A 27,903-nucleotide genomic window follows, 5' to 3' on the forward strand; every position below is an offset into this window, starting at 1 on the left:
CTTCAATGGACGCACTCATGGGTTGCATCCGTACTTTCTGGAAAGAATTCAAGGTTTACATGGACCGTGACATTGAGAAGATTAGAAGGAAGAATATAGAATTCTGATCTTTCTCTCTTATTGTGCACTGTCTCACATTCTAGTTGTTCTAAAATGGTGGAAAATTTAAATAAATGTTCTTTGCTGATACTTACACACATAGACAATAATGTAATGTTCAGTCTACATTCCTACTGATTACATTTGTATTGTTCAGATATAGATAATTGGGGTAAAATAACTTGTGCTTTCAATAAATGATGAAAATCAGAAATTGGTGCCTTTTGTTTTTGTGTTCCTAAGTTTGAATTTAACTTAGAGACTCAACATTTTAAGTGTTGCAAACTGTCCAGCAAGGCTTCCATCAGTTTGTTTCACATCTGCATTTACTGAGGAGTTTGTTTTTATCTTGCAGTACGTTTTTACATTTAAAAGCTGTTGGTAAATTCCAGTATAGTAGAAGTAGCAGGTTCACTCACTGTAGCTCGCTGAGAGCAATCTAATCTTGGCAAATCTGTCACTGACCCTCACGGTTCTACAAACTCGGTTAAAAAAGGATATAAGTAGTTTTACGTGTATCTTAAGGTCTCACTTCGGCCTCACAGTGTATTTTTTTTATTGTTCACAGAAAAATTGGTTTGAATAAGACCAAAGTTAATCTTTATGACTTTTAATGTTTTACTCGATCGCTGACTTTGTTCTCCTGAATTATTGTCTTGTTTTCATTACCTGTAGTACAACTTTGTTGTATTCTTAGGACTGTTACTGGGAATTGAAATTAAATTTGAGCAATATTTTATTGGAGGGACATCTGAAGAAACCCAGATCCTCACTGACTGCTGGGAGACTCCACAGACAGAACATCAGCAGCTCCATCTTCAGTGAAAATATTTTTTTCCCCCACATTTTCAAACTTTAAAACAGGTCAATTTTGACCCGCAGGACGACAGAGAACCCGTTTTATAACAGGACTAAAGTCTCTTAAACATTTACACAGATGAAAAACACGATGCTTCTCCTCCTGATGTTCTTTAATGGAGCTGATCAGCTTCAGTTTCCATTAACAGCATCATGAAGGCCATGACAGCCTATACTGTCCCTGCTTTAGCTCCATTTACCACATGCTGTCACTTACAGATAAAGATCACATTTGGTCTGTGTGCATTTTGTGGGTACAACCAGTTTCACTATCACATTATCACATTATTCTTTGGTGGACTTCAACATATGTCGGGTTGTAGAATGAGCATTATGTGTGTTACGATGTACGTATGAGGTGTAAAATTAATCCATACACAATCTATGTAGAAGTGAGGTGGGGACTGTGAAGTTTGACTCTTTCAGACCATTAAGACGTTTGTTGGTTTCTCTAAGAGTGTGGTTGTTGGATATTAGTAGGACTTTGAGAACCTGTGGGAAAGTCTGCAAAATTCATGAATAAACACTGAATGTTGATCAGAAACAAGCCGCATCTGATGTCTTTTTCTTATAAATTCAACAGTTTGGGATCTTTTCATAACAAAATATTGTGAAGCCAAATAGCTTTAGCCTTTTCAGCTGTACTTCAGTGGTTTACATACACATGAGGGTTCTGCAAGACGCCTTTAACAAATCAAAGAAAGGAAAAAGCTGTTTTAACTTGTAAAAACACTAGTTAAATGTGTTTATTTTGGTCATTTTTGTGAAGATTAAGGCAATTTTATGAAATCCTTAAACTAAAGCTCCATAGTAAGAAACAGGAGTTTTACAGATACACTAGACATTACACCAGAGAAAGACAAATATGTGACACTGCAGCTACATCATCAGCTCCTTCAGCTCACGGTTCTGCAGCTTCTTCCTCATATTATTTTAATCAAAGGCTTCATGAAGCACACAGTGTCTCACATTATCTCTAAAATGTCGTCTAATACGTGGTCAGTCTGACAAAAACAAACTAAATATGCACAGAATTACATGAAAGTTTGCTTTGTTTCCTACAGTTGTAAATATCTTTAGCAGCTACATTTGCACATAGTCTCCAAACATCGTCATCCATGTCAGGAATCGACTGACTCACCTTCCTTCTGGCTGCTTCTGGTTTTCGTCTCTGAAAGTTTTCTCTCAGCTGCTCCTGCAAATCCAGAATGAAAACATTAACATTTTGAGGCATCTGATGATCTCACATGGGGCAAAACAAAAGAGTGCATCATGAAAAGGCAAGATAATGTAAAGGGAAATCTGATTGTGATGATTAGAAGTGGTTGTAAAAGCGTCTAAAACCATATTTGTTCAATTATTCCACATGATAATGGCACAATGCCGTAAAGGCAGTGAATGAAAGTCTAATATGGTAATATTGGAACATAAAGTATAGACAAAGAGTTGAATATTAGGTGTACAAACTGCAGCAGAACTTCTACATTTAGGAAGGGACTGTATATTAAAATCTGCTTACAATTTAACCTTAGACAATGTTAATCTTACCTGCTATTGGGAGGAGAACTGCTGATGAATTAAAATGATGGGATCACATTCCACAAAATAATACAATTCTGGTGCCAGATGCATAAAACTCTGTATATTCACAGCTTAATCTGTGTGTATACTCAAAGGCAGAGATTTATGCATTGTTTTTGTCAGATTTAGAGACTTGTGTGTAAATGTGGTGCTCTTTTACACATGGCAGTTACAAAGGCAGAGGAGCAAACAGAAAGCTGCTGAGGATTCAGGAAAACTCCAAACTAAAAGTTCATGTGAATCTCAAAAAGGGATGAATCCAAATGTAAAAGCACCAAACCAGTGAGAGAACCAAAAACTCAAACCTGGTAAACACGAGGAGCACATTGCGCATACTTGTGTAGTCAGGCTGGAACATGGTGGAGATCAAACAGGAAACTAAACAAGTGGGCAGCAAACAGCAAAACAAAACAGACAGGAATCCAGCAGGGCGGCAGAAGGACAGCAAAACTCTGAGACAGGACACAGGTGAACCAGATGAGGACAATCAAAATGGAAGGAAAAAGACAGACAGGAAGTAAAGAAAAAAAGTCACACATGTAAAAATAAAGCAGGAAATAAACAGCACACGGCCTAACGCAATGATTATAAATAAATGACATTTGAAATTAAACACGTGTACAAACTTGATTACAACTCCCATCTTCAGAGAAATCAGGATTTAGACAATTCTGTAATAAAATATATAAAGAGTTGTTTACATTCTAAACTATTAAAAGTTATTAACAATTGCAGCTATTTATGGTATCCAGATTGAGCCAAAATCATTTGAAAATACTCTAACACTGGGAAGTTGCCCTCTGTCAGAGTCAGCAGCAGGTTAGAACAGCCCTCCCTCACAGGCTGCACCTTCTGACTCAGTCACCAGCATTACAGAGACATGATCAGGTGAACATCAACGTATCCCTCTCTCAGGTACTTTGTGTTTACTGCTTGAGGTGGTGCCAGGTAGAATCAGCCAATCTCACTCCAGGCACGATGTTGCCGCTCCAGCTCCGCCCTGATCACGTGTCCATACAAGAGAGACAGTCAATGTGGAAAGACTTCATTCAGCTGCTGTCAAACAGTGTGTCTGTGTCTGTCAGAGACGAACAGAAGTGGAGGAGTCGCTTCACACTTTTTAACTCTATATGTTTACATTCAGCTTGTCCTTTGGTCAGAAAACATACGTGCTTTTATTGCTGTTCTTTGAACCGACTGTTCAACTGCTCACTTGTGCAACATTTGAACAGACTTGTGAAAACATGTTTTACTCCACACTGTTAGTGGAATGTCAACTGGTGTCCGTGTTTGTAATCCTTCATTGTCCATGGGAGAGCTCAGTGTGATCCAGTTTTTTAGGATCAGAATTGATAATTGTATCATTTATTAAGCACTTGTTTTGGATTTTCTTTAACACGGGGAAGTTGTCCTCTATCAGAGTCAGCAGCAGGTTAGAACAGTCCTCCATCGCAGTCCACACTGACTGGAGATGGAGGCTCACAGGAACAAGTGGGTGGAACCGGAAGTTTCTCTCCCGCGGAAGTTGTGTTACCGAAAAAAAAATGGGTGTGCCGTTCCGAACTTTTCATACATAAAGTCACCTGTAAACTACATGCTGATTCAGAAGTATTTCTTTTCCAATGGTCAGAGATTCTTCACTGCTAACATGAAAGGTCACAGGATTCCTGAAGTTCCACTACAGTGGAACGTGGCAGCCACCAACCGTGAGCTGACGTGTAGCCTCACAGCCACCAATCATGAGCTGACGTGTAGCCTCGCAGCCACCAACCGTGAGCTGAGGAGCAGCCTCGCAGCCACCTATCGTGAGTTCAAGTGCAGCCTCGCAGCCAACATAAACTGGAGGTGGAACGTGGCAGCTACTAGCTATGGGTGGAGTTGGAGCCTTGCTTTTTACAGCAAGTGTTCTTGGAGCCTCGCTACCAGGACCGAGATGAGGAAAAAGCATTCCTCCGTCACAGCTAGTGACGATTGAGAGGCAGCCTTCCCTGGCAAGAAACACAGAGTGGAGACAGAGGTTCACAGGAGGAAGTGGGGGGAGCTGAAAATGCACCTACCACTGATGATATATTTGTGAACAACTTTCTGCTGTTATAAAGTCATTGTCACAAATAAAGGCCTCTGAAATTATTGCCATGTTCTCTAGACAATATTATTTATACAAAGTAAGACGTAAAACATGAGCTCTTTAAAAGTCACCAACATTACAGAGACATGATCAGGTGAACATGAACGTATCCCTCTCTCAGGTACTTTGTGTTTACTGCTTGAGGTGGCGCCAGGTAGAATCAGCCAATCTCTCTCCAGGCACGATGTTGCCGCTCCAGCTCCGCCCTGATCACGTGTCCATACAAGAGAGACAGTCAATGTGGAAAGACTTCATTCAGCTGCTGTCACACAGTGTGTCTGTGTCTGTCAGAGACGAACAGAAGTGGAGGAGTCGCTTCACACTTTTTAACTCTATATGTTTACATTCAGCTTGTCCTTTGGTCAGAAAACATACGTGCTTTTATTGCTGTTCTTTGAACCAACTGTTCAACCGCTCACTTGTGCAACATTTGAACAGAGACTTGTGAAAACATGTTTTACCCAACGACTGCTCAAGAAAGACTGACGTAGCTACTGTGGCGTCTACATTAACGTTTTTGCACAGAACACTGTTACTGATAAGTAACTGTGTGGACCTCATGTAATCAGAGTGAGTATCTTTTCCCTTTTCTCTACAACTCACATCACAATACACTGGAATAGAATAAAAAAGAGCAAAGTTTATTGTCCATCTAAGGCAGTAAAATGTTCTTTGGTCTCAACCAGGAAACCAAACATTTCCATAAGATCAAAAAATAGGACAAAAACACAACACTCTATTGTGTTATAGTCATATTCTGCTGTGTACACTCTATTTGATGTTCCAGCAGTTGGAATGGAAGAACCTTGTAGATCTTTTCCTCACCGTCTTTTCCTTCCAGCCTTGGTTTACATCATTGGAAACATTTACAGGGTTGGCCATAAGTTTCTATACATAGGAAAAATAAACATTTTATGTTGGACAACCGTTTTTTTGTTTTTTTTTTTAAATATTATGTGCTCTGTATGATTACCATTGTTTCGTACCATATTAATACGCGTTTTCAGATGTCACAGTATCAGCATCAACAGCAGAGGTTCATTTAAAGTGATTGTTTTCCAAGCACTGATAGACAGAAAGGCCTGCCGTCACTTCACATTTAGGGGAGAGGATTTATTTTGCTTATCTGTGCTGCAGTTTGAATATTCTATTCAACTGTCATGTCAGTCTTTATTTTGGTCATATTTTGGGTGTTTAGTTTTCCAGTCTACACTGCAGTAAGACGTACAACATGTGAATCAGTCAATCAATGTTTATTATTGAGTGGATTTACTGTTTTATCCAGTTTAACATCAGAGACTCAGCAGATATTCAGGACTGCTGACAACACAGAAAGGTAATGTTGCTGGTTTCATCAGATTTAGGTTGTCTAAACGTTACGTTGATGTCTCCATGAACAGTTTTATTTACTTGATGTACAACATTAGAGTAACACAACACACTTCAGCTGTTTACATGAAACAACACAAACATCACTGGCTTGATGCTGCTTGGTTTTTAAATCTTATTTTAAAGTACACGTCTGTGTAGTGTTTCAGTTCCCTTAACTTCTTGCGCACTTTATCATGTTCTAGATTTACTGACCTTTATGAAGAATTGGAAATCACGTGATTTTATTTATTCCTTTTCTGGTTGCTGTGCCACACAGCAGAAAGAAATCTTGATTATCTTTCATTTTGAAAAGAAAAAATATGGTTTTGTACTGTACTTCCTTAACATGAAGTGTTTAAAGGATTTGAAATGGTGGAGTCACACTGTGATGGTCATATGGGGAACTAAAAAGTTTCCGTCACACATCAAAACGTAGCCAAGTTGAAAAGAAATGCTTCCCCTGAAAGTAAATTGTGTCATCTGACTGGTGACATGTAATCTGAGGAATGTCAGCCCTGATGCATGTAGATATAACAAAAAAATCCTGTAAGGCAACATGTGGGACTGTCACAGGTTGTTTCCATGTGTCCTCTGTGGTTCCTTTGCTTTCAAAATGCCGTTCAAGGGATTTCTCAGTGCAGCTTTTGTGAAAGAATGGCTGAAGAGCAATAAAAACAAAAAACAAAAAAAAAACAAAAAAAAAAAATGAAGAGAGCAGTCAGGTGACATTCCTCTTCCTGTTGTATGTAAGCAGCAGGACGCTGAGGACAAACAGAAGAACCCCGAGACTAATGTGAGCAGTTATGGACAAATATGTTCACTTTTTAAAACTTTGTTACTTCAGTTTTAACTTTATTCATGTAGTACCTTTATGCTTCTATATGTTACTCCTATCTCTGTATGATTCTAAGATTGTCTTGTTTGTTTTAATCTGTCTTCCTGCTCTGTTATTTCTGTTCCATAAAGCAAGTATAATCAATCGGAGGCTTTCACTTGAGGCTGATCTGACTGTATTTTATGGCACAATGTGTATTTTAAACCTATTCGTTTTCGTTGATCAACTCTCAGTTCCTGGCCTTCTGGCTGCTTCTGGTTTTCGTCTCTGAAAGTTTTCTCTCAGCTGCTCCTGCAAATCCAGAATGAAAACATTAACATTTTGAGGCATCTGATGATCTCACATGGGGCGAAACAAAAGAGTGCATCATGAAAAAGCAAGATAATGTAAAGGGAAATCTGATTATGATGATTAGAAGTGGTTGTAAAAGCATCTAAAACCATATTTGTTCAATTATTCCACATGATAATGGCACAATGCCGTAAAGGCAGTGAATGAAAGTCTAATATGGTAATATTGGAACATAAAGTATAGACAAAGAGTTGAATATTAGGTGTACAAAATGCAGCAGAACTTCTACATTTAGGAAGGGACTGTATATTAAAATCTGCTTACAATTTAACCTTAGACAATGTTAATCTTACCTGCTATTGGGAGGAGAACTGCTAATGAATTAAAATGATGGGATCACATTCCACAAAATTATACAATTCTGGTGCCAGATGCATAAAACTCTGTATATTCACAGCTTAATCTGTGTGTATACTCAAAGGCAGAGATTTATGCATTGTTTTTGTCAGATTTAGAGACTTGTGTGTAAATGTGGTGCTCTTTTACACATGGCAGTTACAAAGGCAGAGGAGCAAACAGAAAGCTGCTGAGGATTCAGGAAAACTCCAAACTAAAAGTTCATGTGAATCTCAAAAAGGGATGAATCCAAATGTAAAAGCACAAAACCAGTGAGAGAACCAAAAACTCAAACCTGGTAAACACGAGGAGCACATTGCGCATACTTGTGTAGTCAGGATGGAACATGGTGGAGATTAAACAGGAAACTAAACAAGTGGGCAGCAAACAGCAAAACAAAACAGACAGGAATCCAGCAGGGCGGCAGAAGGACGGCAAAACTCTGAGACAGGACACAGGTGAACCAGATGAGGACAATCAAAATGGAAGGAAAAAAGACTGAGACAGGAAATAAAGAAAAAAAGTCACACATGTCAAAATAAAGCAGGAAATAAACAGCACACGGCCTAAGGCAATGATTATAAATAAATGACAATCATTTTGAAATTAAACACGTGTACAAACTTGATTACAACTCCCATCTTCAGAGAACCCAGGATTGAGACAATTCCGTAATAAAATATATAAAGAGTTGTTTACATTTTAAACCATTTAAAAGTTAACAATTGCAATAAAAAGCAAAGGTTGCAGCTATTTATGGTATCTAGATTTAGCTAAAATAATTTGAAAATACTCTAACACAGGGAAGTTGCCCTCTGTCAGAGTCAGCAGCAGGTTAGAACAGCCCTCCCTCACAGGCTGCACCGACTGACTCAGTCACCAGCATTACAGAGACATGATCAGGTGAACATCAACGTATCCCTCTCTCAGGTACTTTGTGTTTACTGCTCGAGGTAGTGCCAGGTAGAATCAGCCAATCTCTCTCCAGGCACGATGTTGCCGCTCCAGCTCCGCCCTGATCACGTGTCCATACAAGAGAGACAGTCAATGTGGAAAGACTTCATTCAGCTGCTGTCACACAGTGTGTCTGTGTCTGTCAGAGACGAACAGAAGTGGAGGAGTCGCTTCACACTTTTTAACCCTGTACGTTTACATTCAGCTTGTCCTTTGGTCAGGAAACATACATGTGCTTTTATTGCTGTTCTTTGAACAGACTGTTCAACTGCTCACTTGTGCAACAGTTGAACAGAGACTCATGAAAACATGTTTTACTCCACACTGTTAGTGGAATGTCAACTGGTGTCCGTGTTTGTAATCCTTCATTGTCCATGGGAGAGCTCAGTGTGATCCAGTTTTTTAGGATCAGAATTGATAATTGTATCATTTATTGAGCACTTGTTCTGGATTTTCTTTGACACGGGGAAGTTGCCCTCTATCAAAGTCAGCAGCAGGTTAGAACAGTCCTCCATCGCAGTCCACACTGACTGGAGATGGAGGCTCACAGCAACAAGTGGGTGGAGCCGAAAATGTCCCTCCCTCGAATGTTGTGTTTCCGAAAAAAAAAATGGGTGTGCCGTTCCGAACTTTTCACACATAAAAGTGACCTGGAAATAAGATTTTCATTTAGAAGTACCAATTCTCATGTGGACAGAGACTTCACTGCTAACATGAAAGGTCACAGGATTCCTGAAGTTCCACTACAGTGGAACGTGACAGCCACCAACCGTGAGCTGATGTGTAGCCTCGCAACCACCTATCGGGAGTTGAAGTGCAGCCTCGCAGCCAACAGAAACTGGGGGTGGTACGTGGCAGCCACTAACCATGAGCTGACATGTAGCCTCGCAGCCAACAGAAACTGGGGGTGGTACGTGGCAGCCACCAACCATGAGCTGAGGTGCAGCCTCGCAGCCACCAACCATGAGCTGAGGTGCAGCCTCGCAGCCACCAACCATGAGCTGAGGTGAAGCCTCGCAGCCACCTATCGTGAGTTCAAGTGGAGCCTCGCAGCCAACAGAAACTGGGGGTGGAACGTGGCAGCCACCAACCGTGAGCTGACATGTAGCCTCGCAGCCACCTATCGTGAGTTCAAGTGCAGCCTCGCAGCCAACATAAACTGGAGGTGGAACGTGGCAGCCACCAACCGTGAGCTGAAGTGTAGCCTCGCAACCACCTATCGTGAGTTGAAGTGCAGCCTCGCAGTCAACATAAACTGGAGGTGGAACGTGGCAGCTACTAGCAATGGGTGGAGTTGGAGCCTTGCTTTTTACAGCAAGTGTTCTTGGAGCCTCGCTGCCAGGACAGAAATGAGGAAAAAGGATTCCTCCGTCACAGCCAGTGACGATTGAGAGGCAGCCTTACCTGGCAAGAAACACCGAGTGGAGACAGAGGTTCACAGAAGGAAGTGGGGGGAGCTGAAAATGCCACTGTTGATATATTTGTGAACAATTTTCAGCTGCGTTGTCATGTCATTGCTACAAATAAAGGCCCCTGAATTTATTGCCATGTTCTCTAGAAAATATTATTTATACAAAGTAAGACGTAAAACATGAGCTCCATAAAAGTCACCAACATTACAGAGACATGATCAGGTGAACATGAACGTATCCCTCTCTCAGGTACTTTGTGTTTACTGCTGGAGGCCGGCGGCGGAGGAGGCGAAACCACTCTGGAGGCTGGCGACGGAGGAGGCGAAACCACTCTGGAGGCTGGCGACGGAGGAGGCGAAACCACTCTGGAGGCCGCGGCGAAACCACTCTGGAGGCCGGCGGTGAAACCACTCTGGAGGCCGGCGTCGAAACCACTCTGGAGGCCGGCGGTGAAACCACTCTGGAGGTCGGCGGCGGAGGAGGCGAAACCACTCTGGAGGCCGGTGGCGAAACCACTCTGGAGGCCGGCGGCGAAACCACTCTGGAGGCCGGCGGCGAAACCACTCTGGAGGCCGGCAGCGGTGGACGACACGGGGACCCTCTGGAGGCCGGTGATGGAGGTGGCGGAACCACTCTGGAGGCCGGCGACGGAGGCGACGGGACCACTCTGGAGGCCGGCGACGGAGGAGGCGAAAACACTCTGGAGGCCGGCGGCGAGACCACTCTGGAGGCCGGCGGCGGCGGACGACACGAGGACCCTCTGGAGACCGGGCTGGGGACTGACGAAGGTTGGACCCCTCTGGAGGCCGGCGGCGAAGGAGGCGGAACCCCTCGGGAGGCCGGAGGCGAAGGAGGCGGAACACCTCGGGAGGCCGGCGGCGAAGGAGGCGGAACCCCTCGGGAGGCCGGCGGCGAAGGAGGCGGAACCCCTCGGGAGGCCGGCGGCGGCGAAGGAGGCGGAACCCCTCGGGAGGCCGGCGGCGGCGGACGAGACGAGGACCCTCGGGAGGCCAGGCTGGAGACCGGCCTGGGAACCGGATCAGGTGAAGGCGGGACCCCTCTGTAGGCCGGGCTGGAGGCCGGCCTGGGAACCGGATCAGGTGAAGGCGGGACCCCTCTGGAGGCCCAGGAGCAGGGGTTTTGTCAGCTGACACAGTCACAGTCTTTTGGCTGGGAGGTTGGTCAGCAGACTGAGGCTGAACAGTCACTGGACCTGGGATGCTGTCAGCTGATATGGGCCCAACAGTCTCTGGGCCGGGGAGGCTGACCGCTGACCCGGGCTCAATAGTCTCTCGGCCAGGGGGTTGGTCAGCTGACCCAGGCTCAATAGTCTTTTGGCCAGGGGGTTCGTCAGCTGACCCAGGCGCTACGGTCTCTTGGCCAGGGGATTGGTCAGCTGACCCAGGCTCTACAGTCTCTCGGCCAGGGGGTTGGTCAGCTGACCCAGGCTCTACAGTCTCTCGGCCAGGGGGTTGGTCAGCTGACCCAGGCTCAATAGTCTTTTGGCCAGGGGGTTCGTCAGCTGACCCAGGCTCATTCGAGGCGGCGTCGACCCCCTCGGAGACGGGTGAGGCGGCGTCGACGGCGTCGTCGACCCCCTCGGAGACGGGTGAGGTGGCGTCGGCGACCCCCTCGGAGACGGGTGAGGCGGCGTCGACAGTGTCGACCCCCTCGGAGACGGGTGAGGCGGTGTCGTCGAGCCCCTCGGAGACGGGTGAGGCGGCGTCGTCGAGCCCCTCGGAGACGGGTGAGGCGACATCGTCGAGCCCCTCAGAGACGGGTGAGGCGGCGTCGACAGTGTCGACCCCCTCGGAGACGGGTGAGGCGGCGTCGACAGTGTCGACCCCCTCGGAGACGGATGAGGCGGCGTCGACAGTGTCGACCCCCTCGGAGACGGGTGAGGCGGTGTCGTCGAGCCCCTCGGAGACGGGTGAGGCGGCGTCGTCGAGCCCCTCGGAGACGGGTGAGGCGGCATCGTCGAGCCCCTCGGAGACGGGTGAGGCGGCATCGTCGAGCCCCTCGGAGATGGGTGAGGCGGCGTCGTCGACCCCCTCGGAGACGGGTGAGGCGGCGTCGACAGCGTCGACCCCCTCGGAGACGGGTGAGGCGGCGTCAACGGCATCATCGACCCCCTCGGAGACGGGTAAGGCGGCGTCGAAAGCGTCGACCCCCTTGGAGACGGGTGAGGCGGTGTCGACGGCGTCATCGACCCCCTCGGAGACGGGTGAGGCGGCGTCGACAGCATCGACCCCCTCGGAGACGGGTAAGGCGGCGTCGAAAGCGTCGACCCCCTTGGAGACGGGTGAGGCGGCGTCATCGACCCCCTCGGAGACGGGTGAGGCGGCGTCGACAGCATCGACCCCATCGGAGACAGGTGAGGCGGCGTCGTCGAGCCCCTCGGAGACGGGTGAGGCGGCGTCGTCGAGCCCCTCGGAGACGGGTGAGGCGGCGTCGACAGCGTCGACCCCCTCGGGGACGGGTGAGGCGGCGTCGACAGCGTCGACCCCCTCGGAGACCGGTGAGGCGGCGTCGACAGCGTCGACCCCCTCGGAGACGGGTGAGGCGGCGTCGACCCCCTCAGGGACGGGTGAGGCGGCGTCGACAGCGTCGTCGACCCCCTTGGGGACGGGTGAGGCGGCGTTGTCGACCCCCTCGGAGACGGGTGAGGCGGCGTCGTCGACCCCCTCGGAGACGGGTGAGGCGGCATCGACAGCGTCGACCCCCTCGGAGATGGTCAGGAGATGGGACTCTGCAGCAGAACCTCGGTGGCTGCTGGGGAGCGGTGAGGTCTGGGTGCTGGGAAGCGGCGAGGTCTGGGCGCTGGGGAGCAGCGAGACCTCTGCGGCGCTCGGCGGCGGGACCTCTGCGGCGCTCGGCGGCGGCGGGACCTCTGCGGCGCTGGGGAGTGGCGGGACCTCTGCGGCGGTCGGCGGCGGCAGGACCTCTGCGGCGCTCAGCGGCGGCGGGACCTCTGTGGCGCTCGGCGGTGGTGAGGTCCGGGGTCTCCTGGAATCTCTCTTCCTTCTGGAAGACCTTCTGGAGGGTGGCTTGTCAGGGTACTGTGGTCCAGGTTCAGGTGGGGAACTGATCTGACTGGGGTGGAAATTGTCCAGTCCAAGGGCTCTATCGAGCAGGAAGGAGCACAGGTCGCTAGAGGAAATGGAGATTGGAGGTGATTGGGGACTCCGGTGTCGGGGACCCCGCTTTCGACCAGAGCTAGGCTTGAAGGCGAGACGGGTCCCCTCAAAAGAAGACTTGCTGCAAACATCGTCCAGGGGGCCAGGGGAAACAGGATATGAGGGGTGATCAGATGGGGGTGCTTGTCCGTGATTACTCCCCAACTGAAGGTTAAGAACACCAGTTCTAACACAACGTGGGGTGGATTCGGAGTTAGCGGGGAAACTAGTGGGCTGGGGGCTAGCAGGTGAAGTGCCAGTTGGATATGTGGCTGAGGTAGGCTGGTTCACGAAAAAATGGGTGTGCCGTTCCGAACTTTTCACACATAAAAGTGACCTGGAAATAAGATTTTCATTTAGAAGTACCAATTCTCATGTGGACAGAGACTTCACTGCTAACATGAAAGGTCACAGGATTCCTGAAGTTCGACTACAGTGGAACGTGACAGCCACCAACCGTGAGCTGATGTGTAGCCTCGCAACCACCTATCGGGGGTTGAAGTGCAGCCTCGCAGCCAACAGAAACTGGGGGTGGTACGTGGCAGCCACTAACCATGAGCTGACATGTAGCCTCGCAGCCAACAGAAACTGGGGGTGGAACGTGGCAGCCACCAACCATGAGCTGACATGTAGCCTCGCAGCCAACAGAAACTGGGGGTGGAACGTGGCAGCCACCAACCATGAGCTGAGGTGCAGCCTCACAGCCACCAACCATGAACTGACATGTAGCCTCGCAGCCACCAACCATGAGCTGAGGTGCAGCCTCGCAGCCACCTATCGTGAGTTCAAGTGCAGCCTCGCAGCCAACATAAACTGGGGGTGGAACGTGGCAGCCACCAACCGTGAGCTGACATGTAGCCTCGCAGCCACCTATCGTGAGTTCAAGTGCAGCCTCGCAGCCAACATAAACTGGAGGTGGAACGTGGCAGCCACTAACCATGAGCTGAGGTGCAGCCTCGCAGCCAACAGAAACTGGGGGTGGAACGTGGCAGCCACCAACCATGAGCTGAGGTGCAGCCTCACAGCCACCAACCATGAGCTGACGTGTAGCCTCGCAGCCACCAACCATGAGCTGAGGTGCAGCCTCGCAGCCAACAGAAACTGGGGGTGGAACGTGTCAGCCACCAACCGTGAGCTGACATGTAGCCTCGCAGCCACCTATCGTGAGTTCAAGTGCAGCCTCGCAGCCAACATAAACTGGAGGTGGAACGTGGCAGCTACTAGCTATGGGTGGAGTTGGAGCCTTGCTTTTTACAGCAAGTGTTCTTGGAGCCTCGCTGCCAGGACCGAAATGAGGAAAAAGGATTCCTCCGTCACAGCCAGTGACGATTGAGAGGCAGCCTTCCCTGGCAAGACACACCGAGTTGAGACAGAGGTTCACAGAAGGAAGTGGGGGGAGCTGAAAATGCCACTGTTGATATATTTGTGAACAATTTTCAGCTGCGTTGTCATGTCATTGCTACAAATAAAGGCCCCTGAATTTATTGCCATGTTCTCTAGACAATATTATCTATACAAAGTAAGACGTAAAACATGAGCTCCATAAAAGTCACCAGCATTACAGAGACATGATCAGGTGAACATGAACGTATCCCTCTCTCAGGTACTTTGTGTTTACTGCTCGAGGTAGTGCCAGGTAGAATCAGCCAATCTCTCTCCAGGCACGATGTTGCCGCTCCAGCTCCGCCCTGATCACGTGTCCATACAAGAGAGACAGTCAATGTGGAAAGACTTCATTCAGCTGCTGTCACACAGTGTGTCTGTGTCTGTCAGAGACGAACAGAAGTGGAGGAGTCGCTTCACACTTTTTAACCCTGTACGTTTACATTCAGCTTGTCCTTTGGTCAGGAAACATACATGTGCTTTTATTGCTGTTCTTTGAACAGACTGTTCAACCGTTCACTTGTGCAACAGTTGAACAGAGACTCATGAAAACATGTTTTACTCCACACTGTTAGTGGAATGTCAACTGGTGTCCGTGTTTGTAATCCTTCATTGTCCATGGGAGAGCTCAGTGTGATCCAGTTTTTTAGGATCAGAATTGATAATTGTATCATTTATTAAGCACTTGTTCTGGATTTTCTTTAACACGGGGAAGTTGCCCTCTATCAAAGTCAGCAGCAGGTTAGAACAGTCCTCCATCGCAGTCCACACTGACTGGAGATGGAGGCTCACAGCAACAAGTGGGTGGAGCCGAAAATGTCCCTCCCTCGAATGTTGTGTTTCCGAAAAAAAAAATGGGTGTGCCGTTCCGAACTTTTCACACATAAAAGTGACCTGGAAATAAGATTTTCATTTAGAAGTACATATTCTCATGTGGACAGAGACTTCACTGCTAACATGAAAGGTCACAGGATTCCTGAAGTTCCACTACAGTGGAACGTGACAGCCACCAACCGTGAGCTGATGTGTAGCCTCGCAACCACCTATCGGGAGTTGAAGTGCAGCCTCGCAGCCAACAGAAACTGGGGGTGGTACGTGGCAGCCACTAACCATGAGCTGACATGTAGCCTCGCAGCCAACAGAAACTGGGGGTGGTACGTGGCAGCCACCAACCATGAGCTGACATGTAGCCTCGCAGCCAACAGAAACTGGGGGTGGTACGTGGCAGCCACTAACCATGAGCTGACATGTAGCCTCGCAGCCACCAACCATGAGCTGAGGTGCAGCCTCGCAACCACCTATCGGGGGTTGAAGTGCAGCCTCGCAGCCAACAGAAACTGGGGGTGGTACGTGGCAGCCACTAACCATGAGCTGACATGTAGCCTCGCAGCCAACAGAAACTGGGGGTGGTACGTGGCAGCCACCAACCATGAGCTGACATGTAGCCTCGCAGCCAACAGAAACTGGGGGTGGAACGTGGCAGCCACCAACCATGAGCTGAGGTGCAGCCTCACAGCCACCAACCATGAACTGACATGTAGCCTCGCAGCCACCAACCATGAGCTGAGGTGCAGCCTCGCAGCCACCTATCGTGAGTTCAAGTGCAGCCTCGCAGCCAACATAAACTGGGGGTGGAACGTGGCAGCCACCAACCGTGAGCTGACATGTAGCCTCGCAGCCACCTATCGTGAGTTCAAGTGCAGCCTCGCAGCCAACATAAACTGGAGGTGGAACGTGGCAGCCACTAACCATGAGCTGAGGTGCAGCCTCGCAGCCAACAGAAACTGGGGGTGGAACGTGGCAGCCACCAACCATGAGCTGAGGTGCAGCCTCGCAGCCACCAACCATGAGCTGACGTGTAGCCTCGCAGCCACCAACCATGAGCTGACGTGTAGCCTCGCAGCCACCAACCATGAGCTGAGGTGCAGCCTCGCAGCCAACAGAAACTGGGGGTGGAACGTGTCAGCCACCAACCGTGAGCTGACATGTAGCCTCGCAGCCACCTATCGTGAGTTCAAGTGCAGCCTCGCAGCCACCAACCGTGAGCTGAGGAGCAGCCTCGCAGCCACCTATCGTGAGTTCAAGTGCAGCCTCGCAGCCAACATAAACTGGAGGTGGAACGTGGCAGCTACTAGCTATGGGTGGAGTTGGAGCCTTGCTTTTTACAGCAAGTGTTCTTGGAGCCTCGCTGCCAGGACCAAAATGAGGAAAAAGGATTCCTCCGTCACAGCCAGTGACGATTGAGAGGCAGCCTTCCCTGGCAAGACACACCGAGTTGAGACAGAGGTTCACAGAAGGAAGTGGGGGGAGCTGAAAATGCCACTGTTGATATATTTGTGAACAATTTTCAGCTGCGTTGTCATGTCATTGCTACAAATAAAGGCCCCTGAATTTATTGCCATGTTCTCTAGACAATATTATCTATACAAAGTAAGATGTAAAACATGAGCTCTTTAAAAGTCACCAGCATTACAGAGACATGATCAGGTGAACATCAACGTATCCCTCTCTCAGGTACTTTGTGTTTACTGCTCGAGGTAGTGCCAGGTAGAATCAGCCAATCTCTCTCCAGGCACGATGTTGCCGCTCCAGCTCCGCCCTGATCACGTGTCCATACAAGAGAGACAGTCAATGTGGAAAGACTTCATTCAGCTGCTGTCACACAGTGTGTCTGTGTCTGTCAGAGACGAACAGAAGTGGAGGAGTCGCTTCACACTTTTTAACCCTGTACGTTTACATTCAGCTTGTCCTTTGGTCAGGAAACATACATGTGCTTTTATTGCTGTTCTTTGAACCGACTGTTCAACTGCTCACTTGTGCAATAGTTGAACAGAGACTCATGAAAACATGTTTTACCCAACGACTGCTCAAGAAAGACTGACGTAGCTATTGTGGCATCTACATTAATGCTTTTCCACAGAACACTGTTAATGATAAATAAATGTGTGGACCTCATGTAATCAGAGCGAGTATCTTTTCCTTTTTCTCTACAACTCCCATCAAAATACACTGGAATAGAAAAAAGAAGAACAAAGTTTATTGTCCATCTAAGGCAGTAAAATGTTCTTTGGTCTCAACCAGGAAACCAAACATTTCCATAAGATCAAAAAAATAGGACAAAAACACAACACTCTATTGTGTTATATTCATATTCTGCTGTGTTCACTCTATTTGATGTTCCAGCAGTTGGAATGGAAGAACCTTGTAGATCTTTTCCTCACCGTCTTTTCCTTCCAGCCTTGGTTTACATCATTGGGAACATTTACAGGGTGGGCTATAAGTTTCTATACATAGGAAAAATAAACATTTTGTGTTGGACAACCATTTTTTAAAAATATTATGTGCTCTGCATGATTGCCATTGTTTTGTACCATATTAATACATGTTTTCCACTGTTGATAAACTTGCATCAGCACAGTTGAAGTTGTGCTTGTAATGGTGCTGGTGATACGTTCCTTGAGATGATTTATGACTCGTATCTTCACCTGATACACCATGGCCTTCAACTGCCCCCAAAGATAGCGTCAAACACATCTTCTAGGGTATCTGAAACATAAAAAAATATGCATTTTACATTTTCTATGTAAGGAAACTTATGGCCCACCCTGTACATGTGATGTGAACTGAGAGCTCCAGAGAACATGAACATCCAGCTGTGGCTGTCTGAAGAGTGTTTTCTCCTTCATCACTGTGAGGAAGAGCAGCACTGACGTCCTCCTCATCCTCCCAGTAATAACAATAAAGTCACAGATTCAGCTCCTCTCTTTATAATACAACTTGTCCTGTGACTTAAGTGTTTACACTTCACTGTAAGCTGGGCAACACATTATTTCCTCCATTTATTACATGCATTTACACATATTTCTAGTTCAGAATTGTTAAATAATGTAGTTTTTAAATGTGCAGTAAAGGTAACAATGAATGTTTAAATACTGCATTTCTGCTAGAAATGACAGCAACATGTACTCTGTATTGTATTTATGCTACAAAAGTAAAGACAAAGTTAAAGGCAATAAATGGAACATGTGAAAGCAAAAAACAGAGAATAATAAACAGCTGAAAGAGTTGGTCTGTCCTTCTGTAAGTGAAAGCTAAACAGGAAATGATTCACTGAGGATGTCGTCCATTCATTTCTTCACTCAGAAGATCCTCAGTGAATATGAGACACCTGAGATGAAGACAGACATCACAGTATCAGCATCAACAGCAGAGGTTCATTTAAAGTGATAGTTTTCCAAGCACTGATAGACAGAAAGGCCTGCCGTCACTTCACATTTAGGGGAGAGGATTTATTTTGCTTATCTGTGCTGCAGTTTGAATATTCTATTTAACTGTCGTGTCAGTCTTTATTTTGGTCATATTTTGGGTGTTTAGTTTTCCAGTCTACACTGCAGTAAGACGTACAACATGTGAATCAGTCAATCAATGTTTATTATTGAGTGGATTTACTGTTTTATCCAGTTTAACATCAGAGACTCAGCAGATATTCAGGACTGCTGACAACACAGAAAGGTAATGTTGCTGGTTTCATCAGATTTAGGTTGTCTAAACGTTACGTTGATGTCTCCATGAACAGTTTTATTTACTTGATGTACAACATTAGAGTAACACAACACACTTCAGCTGTTTACATGAAACAACACAAACATCGTTGGCTTGATGCTGCTTGGTTTGAAATCTTATTTTAAAGTACATGTCTGTGTAGTGTTTCAGTTCCCTTAACTTCTTGCGCACTTTATCATGTCCTAGATTTACTGACCTTTATGAAGAATTAGAAATCATGTGATTTTATTTATTCCTTTTCTGGTTGCTTGATTAACCATCCGTGCCACACAGCAGAAAGAAATCTTGATTATCTTTCATTTCGAAAAGAAAAAAATATGGTTTTGTACTGTACTTCCTTAACATGAAGTGTTTAAAGGATTTGAAATGGTAGAGTCACACTGTGATGGTCATATGGGGAACTAAAAAGTTTCCGTCACACATCAAAAAGTAGCCAAGTTGAAAAGAAATGCTTCCCCTGAAAGTAAATTGTATCTGACTGGTGACATGTAATCTGAGGAATGTCAGCCCTGATGCATGTAGATATAACAAAAAAATCCTGTAAGGCAACATGTGGGACTGTCACAGGTTGTTTCCATGTGTCCTCTGTGGTTCCTTTGCTTTCAAAATGCCGTTCAAGGGATTTCTCAGTGCAGCTTTTGTGAAAGAATGGCTGAAGAGCAATAAAAACAAAAAACAAAAAAACAAACAAAAAAAAAAAACAAAAAATGAAGAGAGCAGTCAGGTGACATTCCTCTTCCTGTTGTATGTAAGCAGCAGGTAGAGAAGGTCGCTGAGGACAAACAGAAGAACCCCGAGACTAATGTGAGCAGTTATGGACAAATATGTTCACTTTTTAAAACTTTGTTACTTCAGTTTTAACTTTATTCATGTAGTACCTTTATGCATCTATATGTTACTCCTATCTCTGTATGATTCTAAGATTGTCTTGTTTGTTTTAATCTGTCTTCCTGCTCTGTTATTTCTGTTCCATAAAGCAAGTATAATCAATCGGAGGCTTTCACTTGAAGCTGATCTGACTATATTTTATGGCACAATGTGTATTTTAAACCTATTCGTTTTCGTTGATCAACTCTCAGTTCCTGGTTTAGACTCACACAGCACAGAGAGGGTGTTCATGTGAATCTTTTGGAGCAGGAAGTCTAAACAGGGTTTTTAAACTCATTAACCTCAGAATTAGCAAAATACTAAACTAACATCGGCACATTTATCTGCTAAAGATCGCTAAAATAGACATAAAACAGCAAGTTTACGGTTTTCTTTAGTGCTGCGCTGCGGGAAAAGTGAAAGTGAAACTAACCGCTGTCGTCGTGAAAACATTTACTGAAGTGACTTTGATAAACGTAAGTCCTTTTATGAAGCCTACTGACTCACTGACAAGCTGAGAGCAAACCTGCACACATACAGCATTATCCATATGGAAGCTGTTATGTCTAATTCTCTATTTATTGGACTTATTTTTGTATTAATGGCTCAACTTCCTGTGCACACGCTGCCTTTACTACTCTTGTAGCAATGTCATGCTCGCCTTTGTCGTGCTTAGATGTAATAATTTCATCAAGTTTTTTCCTCTCTGTCCAGATCCTATTTGACCAGGCGACACACACCATGGCCACCTCTCAGCAGTCCATGTTTAAATGCTGTATTTGTCTTGACGACTTCACCGAGCCCGTCTCCACTCCCTGCGGACACAACTTTTGTCAAGTCTGTATAAACAATTACTGGGACTCATTAGACACGATCCAGTGTCCACTTTGCAAGCAAACCTTCAACAAAAGGCCGCTGCTGAGCGTGAACGTCCTGCTCAGAGATCTGATCGGGCAAAAACAGACAAAAACCTCCCCGGAGGAGACCAACCAGACCCACAAAACGCCAGATATTCTGTGTGATGTGTGTGCTGGAGAGGAGAAGAAAGTGAAGGCAGTAAAGTCCTGTCTGCTCTGTGAGGAATCTTTCTGCTCTGAACACGTGAAACCTCACCAAGATGACGAAAAGCTGAAGAGTCATGAGATGCTGGATCCTGTCAGCCGACTGAAGGACAGGTGAGCTACAAACTGAGTGATTGGTGCACTCAAAAGTGAGGACTTATTGTGCACTTTTACAACATTATTCATAAGACGTTATAGTGACATGAGATGTATGATAGATAACTGTCATATGACATTACATTTACATTGCATTGCCAGCGCAACATTTCATTTTTGTCCCATTTTTGAGGTGCAACATTTAATTTTTTCTCATTATCATGTGTATTCTGCCCTTATTTTATTTCAGTAATGCATCATACTGAAATCTTATTGAGTTTCTACTTTTTAGGCCCTAATTTAACATGTTATTTTTTATTTCTGAGCAATATCTGGCACAAGAATTTCTTATCTTAAAGAAAATCTTATCTTAATGATGTATCAAGAGGCAATACGTGAGTCTGTTATCATACTATTGTGCTGATATTTAAATATTATATATGATATTTAAATGTCTTTGTATACATCCTAAACATTTGTTTCACCAACAGGCTCTGCAAGCAGCACAAAGCTCCTCTGGAACTGGTTTGTCATAGTGACCTGACTTGTGTGTGCGTGTTGTGCATCAAATCCAACCACAAAGACCATCAGTGTGTCCCTCTGAAGAACCGCTTGGGAAAGAAAAAGGTAACATGGTGAAACTCAACTAAAGTAACAGCTGCACATATTAAGAACATGAAATGTGAATTACTCACATGGTTACACATGCGTGCCCAGGCCAAGGTGGACCGAGAACTTTCTGAACTGCGGCAGCAGATCAAGGACAGGAGAAAGATATTGAGCGCAGTTGATGAGTCAATGGAGCTCAGTCAGGTAAGTCAAGTCCACAGAAATCCAAACAACAAATCAAAGAAAGACTAAGGAGGAGAGTCTGGTCAGAGAACACCAAGGCAGAAAACTGGGGGAGTTGACATTCTATACAGAAAGAATTAAATGGAGAGACAAGACACAGGTGAAAGCAATGAGGGCAAATAGACAGAGAGAGGAAGTAAAACTACAAGAAATGCACAAGGACAGGAATCATTTCAAAATAAAACAGGAAATCACTGAACCAAACTGAAGATCATGACAGATATGACTATTCAGTGTGAGTACCGAGTAGAAACACCTCGAAAAGCATTCATCATCAGCCACAGAGCTGCTTCACATCTCAGCTCACTGTTTGGGTTTCTTGGCCTGAAACTGGATCTTCACTGCTTTTAGTGACGTTTCCAGGTAGTTGTTTGTCCAGATAGACAACAGTTCTCGAAAGAAAGTTTGAAAGAATGTAAGAAAGAAAGAAACAAAGAAAAAAGTTTGAGAGAAAGTTTAAGAAAGAAAGAAAATTTGATAGAAATAGTCAGAAAGTTTGAAAGAAAGAAAAAAGTATGAAAGAAAGAAAGTTTGAAAGAAAGAAAGAAAGGAAGAAAGAGAAAGAAACTTTCCTGTAAAGTTTTTCAAGTAAAAGTAAATTTCCAAGAAAGTTTCCAAGAAAATTAGAAAACTTACAAGAAAAAAATAGAAAGAAGAGAAGAGAGAAAGTTACCAGGAAAGTTTCCAAGGATGTTTACAAAAATAAAGAGTAAAAGTTTCCAGGATAAATTGCAGGAAGGTTTCCAAGAAACAAAGCAAACTTCTAGAACATTTCCTGGAATTCTGGAAGAAAGACACCTTCAAGAAAAGTTTTCAGGAAAGCTTCCTGGAAAATCTGAAAGTTTCCAACAAAAAGTTCCGAGCTGTCATGCCTCCCAACACTATTAAAACAACAAATAGCCTGCGCATAAAAATCACAGTTTATTTTGAAATCTAAGCTTAACTTGCCTGCTTGGCAAGACCCTCCTCCAAAACCTGAGCTTGAAAGGATTCCAGTTGAATTTTGCTGCCGATCCAAACTATTGATGTGGTTTCTGCTCCATCTTTTGACTTCAGAGTCTGTGCTGTGCTTGCAGTCGGCCACAGCTCATTCACAACACCTTACTCATGTATCAGTGTGTAAACTTGTGTCAGCTGTGAGGTAGTTTAGTATCTAAAATCTCAACAGCTTAACTGCAGCTGCCAAATAAAGACAAAATATATTTAAAAATAAGCTCAATATTTCCCACTGATTTGTATTGGAGCTGCACACTTGCATGAAATAAAAATGCTAAAGTAAAGCCAACTTGAGTACATGTAACAAGACTGCACAGCAAATTTCTACCACAGGAGAACACCACAACAGACATTGCGGACGTCCTGGAGATCTTCACTCACATCAAAGAAGCAGTACAATTAAGTGAGACGCGACTTGTGTCAGCGATCACATTGCTGCATAGCAAAAGTGAAAGTCGCAACGAGACTATCAAAGACAATGTTCAAGAGGAAATCTCTGAACTGGAGGACAGAAAAGATGAACTGGATCATCTCTCCCAGATAAAAGACGACATCCGTCTTCTACAGGTCCTGCACAACCAAAATCTGCACATTCATTTCTTGTTGCATTCTTGCATCCAGCGCAGTAGCTTAAATATTTATCCTGCATTTTTCACTAGAGTCTGCATTCTCTGAGTGAGCCACCGACTACTAAGAACTGGTCAGAGATCAGCATCTACAGTGATTCAGCAGTGGCGAGCGTGAGAAATGGAGTCAGTAAACTTCTCCTCGAACTTCACAACAGGATGCAAAATGAGACGAAAAAAATTGTTAGAAAAGGCAAGGATAAGTTAAAATATTTTCTTTACATATTTATCACCTTAATTTCAGCATGAGTTCCTTATTTTTCTAACATTTATTCTTTAATGTCCATGCAGAGGTAAAGAGAATTCAAAAATATGCAGGTAAAACTTTTATGACAAAAGAATACATCAGGCACTCTCTAGTTTTTATCAAGAAGTATAAACTTAACTTGCTGTTGTCTTTTTGTTTCGTGTCAGTGGATGTAACTTTGGACTCCAATACAGCAAACGATCAACTCATCGTCTCCAGTGATGGGAAACAAGTGAGAAATGGAGGTTTGACTCAGAAAGTGCCGGACAACCCAGAGAGGTTTGACATTCTACTTGGTGTGCTGGGAAAAGAAGGCTACTCCTCCGGTGCCTTTTACTTTGAGGTCAGTGGTATTTCATTTTCATGTTTTTTTTGTTTTCTAATTCAAACAGCAATCTTCTAGAATTTTTCTGATCAGTCCTGAGCTAAATAAAATACATGGTAGTACTTCAAAAAGTTCTCGGCCTCACCAGACAACATGACAAGACAAAGTGTGACTTCAACAACATTTTAAAAATGGTGAACATGCACTTGAGAAGGCTGCACAGTGGTGTAGTGATTAGCACTTTTGCCTTACAGCGAGAAGATCCCTGGTCCCTGCATGCATGGGTTTTCTCCGGGTACTCCAGCTTCCTCCCACACTCCAAAAATATGCTGAGGTTAACTGATTATTCTAAATTGCCTGTAGGTGTGAATGCGAGTGTGATTGTTTGTCCCGATATGTGGCCCTGCGACAACTGGCAACCTGTCCAGGGTGACCCCTGCCTTCACCCGAGTCAGCTGGGATAGACTCCAGCCCCCTGTGACCCTAGTGAGGATTAAGCAGTGTATAGATAATGGATGGATGGATGGATGGATGCAATTGAGATTTTAGTTCAAGAAACGGATACAACTCAAAGGTTGGGTAAGTAAGGCTCATGGTTCAGCAGTTCAACGCACACCTTTGACTGCTTCTGCCTCCTTTGCTCAGTGGACCGGTGCATTGTCCCTCCAGCACTCCAGCTCAAAGTGTGCCTTTTATTTTTTCTTTGATTGCTTCAAACATCGTTTTCATAGACACTGATAGAACACATCCATCCATCCATTTTCTTCCACTTATCCTGGGTCGGGTCTCAGGGGCAGGAGATGAAGCAGGTCATTCCAAACCTTCCTCTACCCAGCAACACTTTCCAGTTCCCAGGGAAATCATATGTGTGCCCATTCCAGATTAGATATATATAATCCCTCCAGTGAGTTGTGGCTCTACCCCAGGTCTCTTCCTAGGTGGATGCGCTCAGAAAACCTCCAAAGGAAGGTTCCCAGGAGGCATCCCAATCAGACGTTCAAACCACCTCAATTGACTCCTTTCAACAGGACAGAGCAGCAACTCTGAGATCCCTTCGAATGTTTGAGCTCCTCACTCTATCTCTAAGGCTGAGCCCAGCCACCCTACAGAGGAATCTCATTTTGGCCGCTTGTGCTCACAATCTTTTTCTTTCAGGTGAACAGGTGAGGTTTGGAATGTAGACTGACTAGTAAACCTTCCAGCTCAGCTCCTTTTTCAACCACAACAGTCCAGTACAACTCCCACATTACTGTAGATGCTGCACCAAGCCATCTATCCATCTCACGCTCCATCATCCCATCACTCGTAAACAACATCCAGACATATCTAAACTCCTTAACTCGAGGTGCCACCTATACACTTATGCTCCAAAATGGTAATTACACCCCTTTTTTCTGGGTGGGCCAAGACTTTTTTGAAGTAGTTACATCTCAACAACTAGAAGTAGTGGTTACCATCCAAGTAAAAGTTCCCAACAGTCAATCGTTCATATTGGATTTTGCAGATGAAACACATAAATCAATTTTATTGTTATATGAGAACAACAGTTAGTTACTCAAATGAATGAAAAGTCATTCAAAGGACAAACTGAGAATCAACTAGAAAATCTTTTTCATAAGACTCAGCAAGAAGACAACAAGCATCTTTGCGATTCTTTTGTTGTATGTCTTGCTATACTCCTGGTTTGCGCCCAAATGCAGGAAACATGCTTATTACATGTATAATTGACATTCTTATTTGTCACCAAAACTTCTTCTGCCTTTGTCCAAAGGTGAAAGTGGAAGGTATGACATCGTGGGACATTGGGGTTGCCTTGGAAACAGTGGACAGGAAAGGCCTGTATCAAGTCGGTCTCGATAATGGCTACGTCATCCTGACGCTGAGAGATGGGAAGAACCTGAAAGCCTGTGACCAAAATCACGTGGAGCTCGATGCCTCCAAGACCATCAAGAAGGTCGGGGTGTTTGTAGACCATGAGGAGGGAGAGGTTTGCTTTTATGATGTTGGGATGAAAACCCACATCTACTCGTTCACTGGCTGCAAGTTTCCCAAGAAGAAACTGCTCCCATATCTTAACACCTGCACGCACACGGATGGGAATAACTTTCCGATGGTGATCACTCCAGTCAAGTAAAAGACCCGGATCATTTTCCCTCTGATGATGGCACACTGTGTGTTTTTTTTTTTTTTTTTTTTGAGATCAGCAGCACAGCAAACGCAAACTATCTGAGTGAGAGCAATTAATGTTGTTGTCCTTGCTGTGTCATGAGCTTAGGGGTACACATATAGTTTCCAGCCTATACTGTTAATGTCTGAATGATGTATTCAGTGTGGATGAGAAAAACACATTGATTTGCGAGTTGAAGTAGATTGTGTTTGTTCATAACGGAAACTGAGATGAAGATCAGAATATATTTAAACACAGATTTTAGACATAAATGCAACTAATTCTCTGCAGTTGACCTACTCTTTCTTACCAGCATTCAACATATAATGAGCTCAGGCTTTGTTAAATGATACCAGCATATAAGAGCATTATACAATTAATTTCTTCATGTGTTTTGACCAGACAGAACTGTCCTCTCTCGCCTCTGAAAATCATCTGTGTAGGGTATTTAAGTAATACAGGCTGGTCTGCAGTTATATTACACTTAAATAAAAATATCTTTTCATCAGCAAGGATGGCAATGGCTCATTTTAGGGATGTTTTCTGGGTTTATGAGAAAGAAATTTAGGCTAAGTATAAGGTTCTGGAAAGTACAAAATGTTGGTTATAACAGGTATAATGCTTGGCATCTTAGATCAGCATTGTATTAGCATGCTAACATTGGCTAATTAGCACTAAACACAAAGTACAAATGAGGTGTAAATGCAGCTGGCATTGCTGGTGTTGGTCATGTACCATAATGGGTGTATTAATTGAAATTTTGACTTGATGTCATGGGAATCAAGTCCAAATACAAATCCTCTCCTTGGAAAAAAGAAGAGGTTCCATCAGTGTTTGTTGAGTTACTTCAAAATTGTCAGTGAGAAAGGTTCGGCAGTCAGCAGGATTCATCCTGTAAAAAGAAATTAATGTGTTTGGAATTTTCCCAGGAAATCATCATAGATGTGCAGTTATCCAACTCTAAACCAAACATGCTATCCTGCTGGTAGCACTAGAAGAAAACTTAAATCATCAAACTCAGCAGAGTTCATCATCAGGGAAGCTTCAACAGCTGCACCCAATTAAATTTCAATCCATCCAGTACATGGTGAGATATTTCCCTCTGAACCACAAATAACCACATGATGATGCTAAAGGAAATGTATCCTCTCAGGACCATGAATATCAGGACAGGATGTCTTGTTTTCCAAGTCTAATCATTGGCAAGATATTTAGTCTGGACCAAAGTGGTGAACTGACCGACCAAATAAGGAACTGACTGACATTCCCTGAAGGTTCTATGTTCAGTTCTCTGGGATTCTCTGAGATCTGGGACTAACCTGGATCTCGAGCCCAATCCCAGTCTACACACTCAGACTCATGGGTTGTCTTCTAATTTCCATACTCCTATACTAAATAGTGTGCCAGAAGAAGATTTAGAATGTCCCAACAGTATGTCAAATGTGGTATACCAAAAATACCAGGATGTCCTTCTATATCCCGTCAGATTTAACAAGCAATTTGCTTTTCTGGCCATTGTGACCTTTTTCTGTGAGTGAGGTCTTGGGGTTGTTCCGCTGTCCAATTGTGAAGTAAATAAGGGCTCTGATGCAGACATTCTGATGCTATCATGCAGCATC

The 27,903-nt window shown here is 44.8% G+C and overlaps 1 protein-coding gene across 1 annotated transcript; it reads left to right on the top strand.

Moving 5' to 3' along the window:
* Positions 1 to 4,927: 4,927 nt before the first annotated feature.
* On the top strand, positions 4,928 to 26,796 carry LOC111587297 (zinc-binding protein A33-like). Its single transcript, XM_055007950.1, has 9 exons — positions 4,928 to 5,236; positions 20,629 to 21,089; positions 21,563 to 21,698; positions 21,789 to 21,884; positions 23,253 to 23,486; positions 23,579 to 23,791; positions 23,839 to 23,863; positions 23,960 to 24,135; positions 25,889 to 26,796. Exons 2-9 carry the CDS (start codon positions 20,656 to 20,658, stop codon positions 26,249 to 26,251), a joined length of 1,677 nt encoding a protein of 558 aa, XP_054863925.1. The 5' UTR covers positions 4,928 to 5,236; positions 20,629 to 20,655; the 3' UTR covers positions 26,252 to 26,796.
* The last annotated feature ends 1,107 nt before the right edge of the window (positions 26,797 to 27,903 follow it).

Source organism: Amphiprion ocellaris, chromosome 23 (assembly GCF_022539595.1).
Source record: "Amphiprion ocellaris isolate individual 3 ecotype Okinawa chromosome 23, ASM2253959v1, whole genome shotgun sequence".
NCBI lineage: Eukaryota > Metazoa > Chordata > Actinopteri > Pomacentridae > Amphiprion > Amphiprion ocellaris.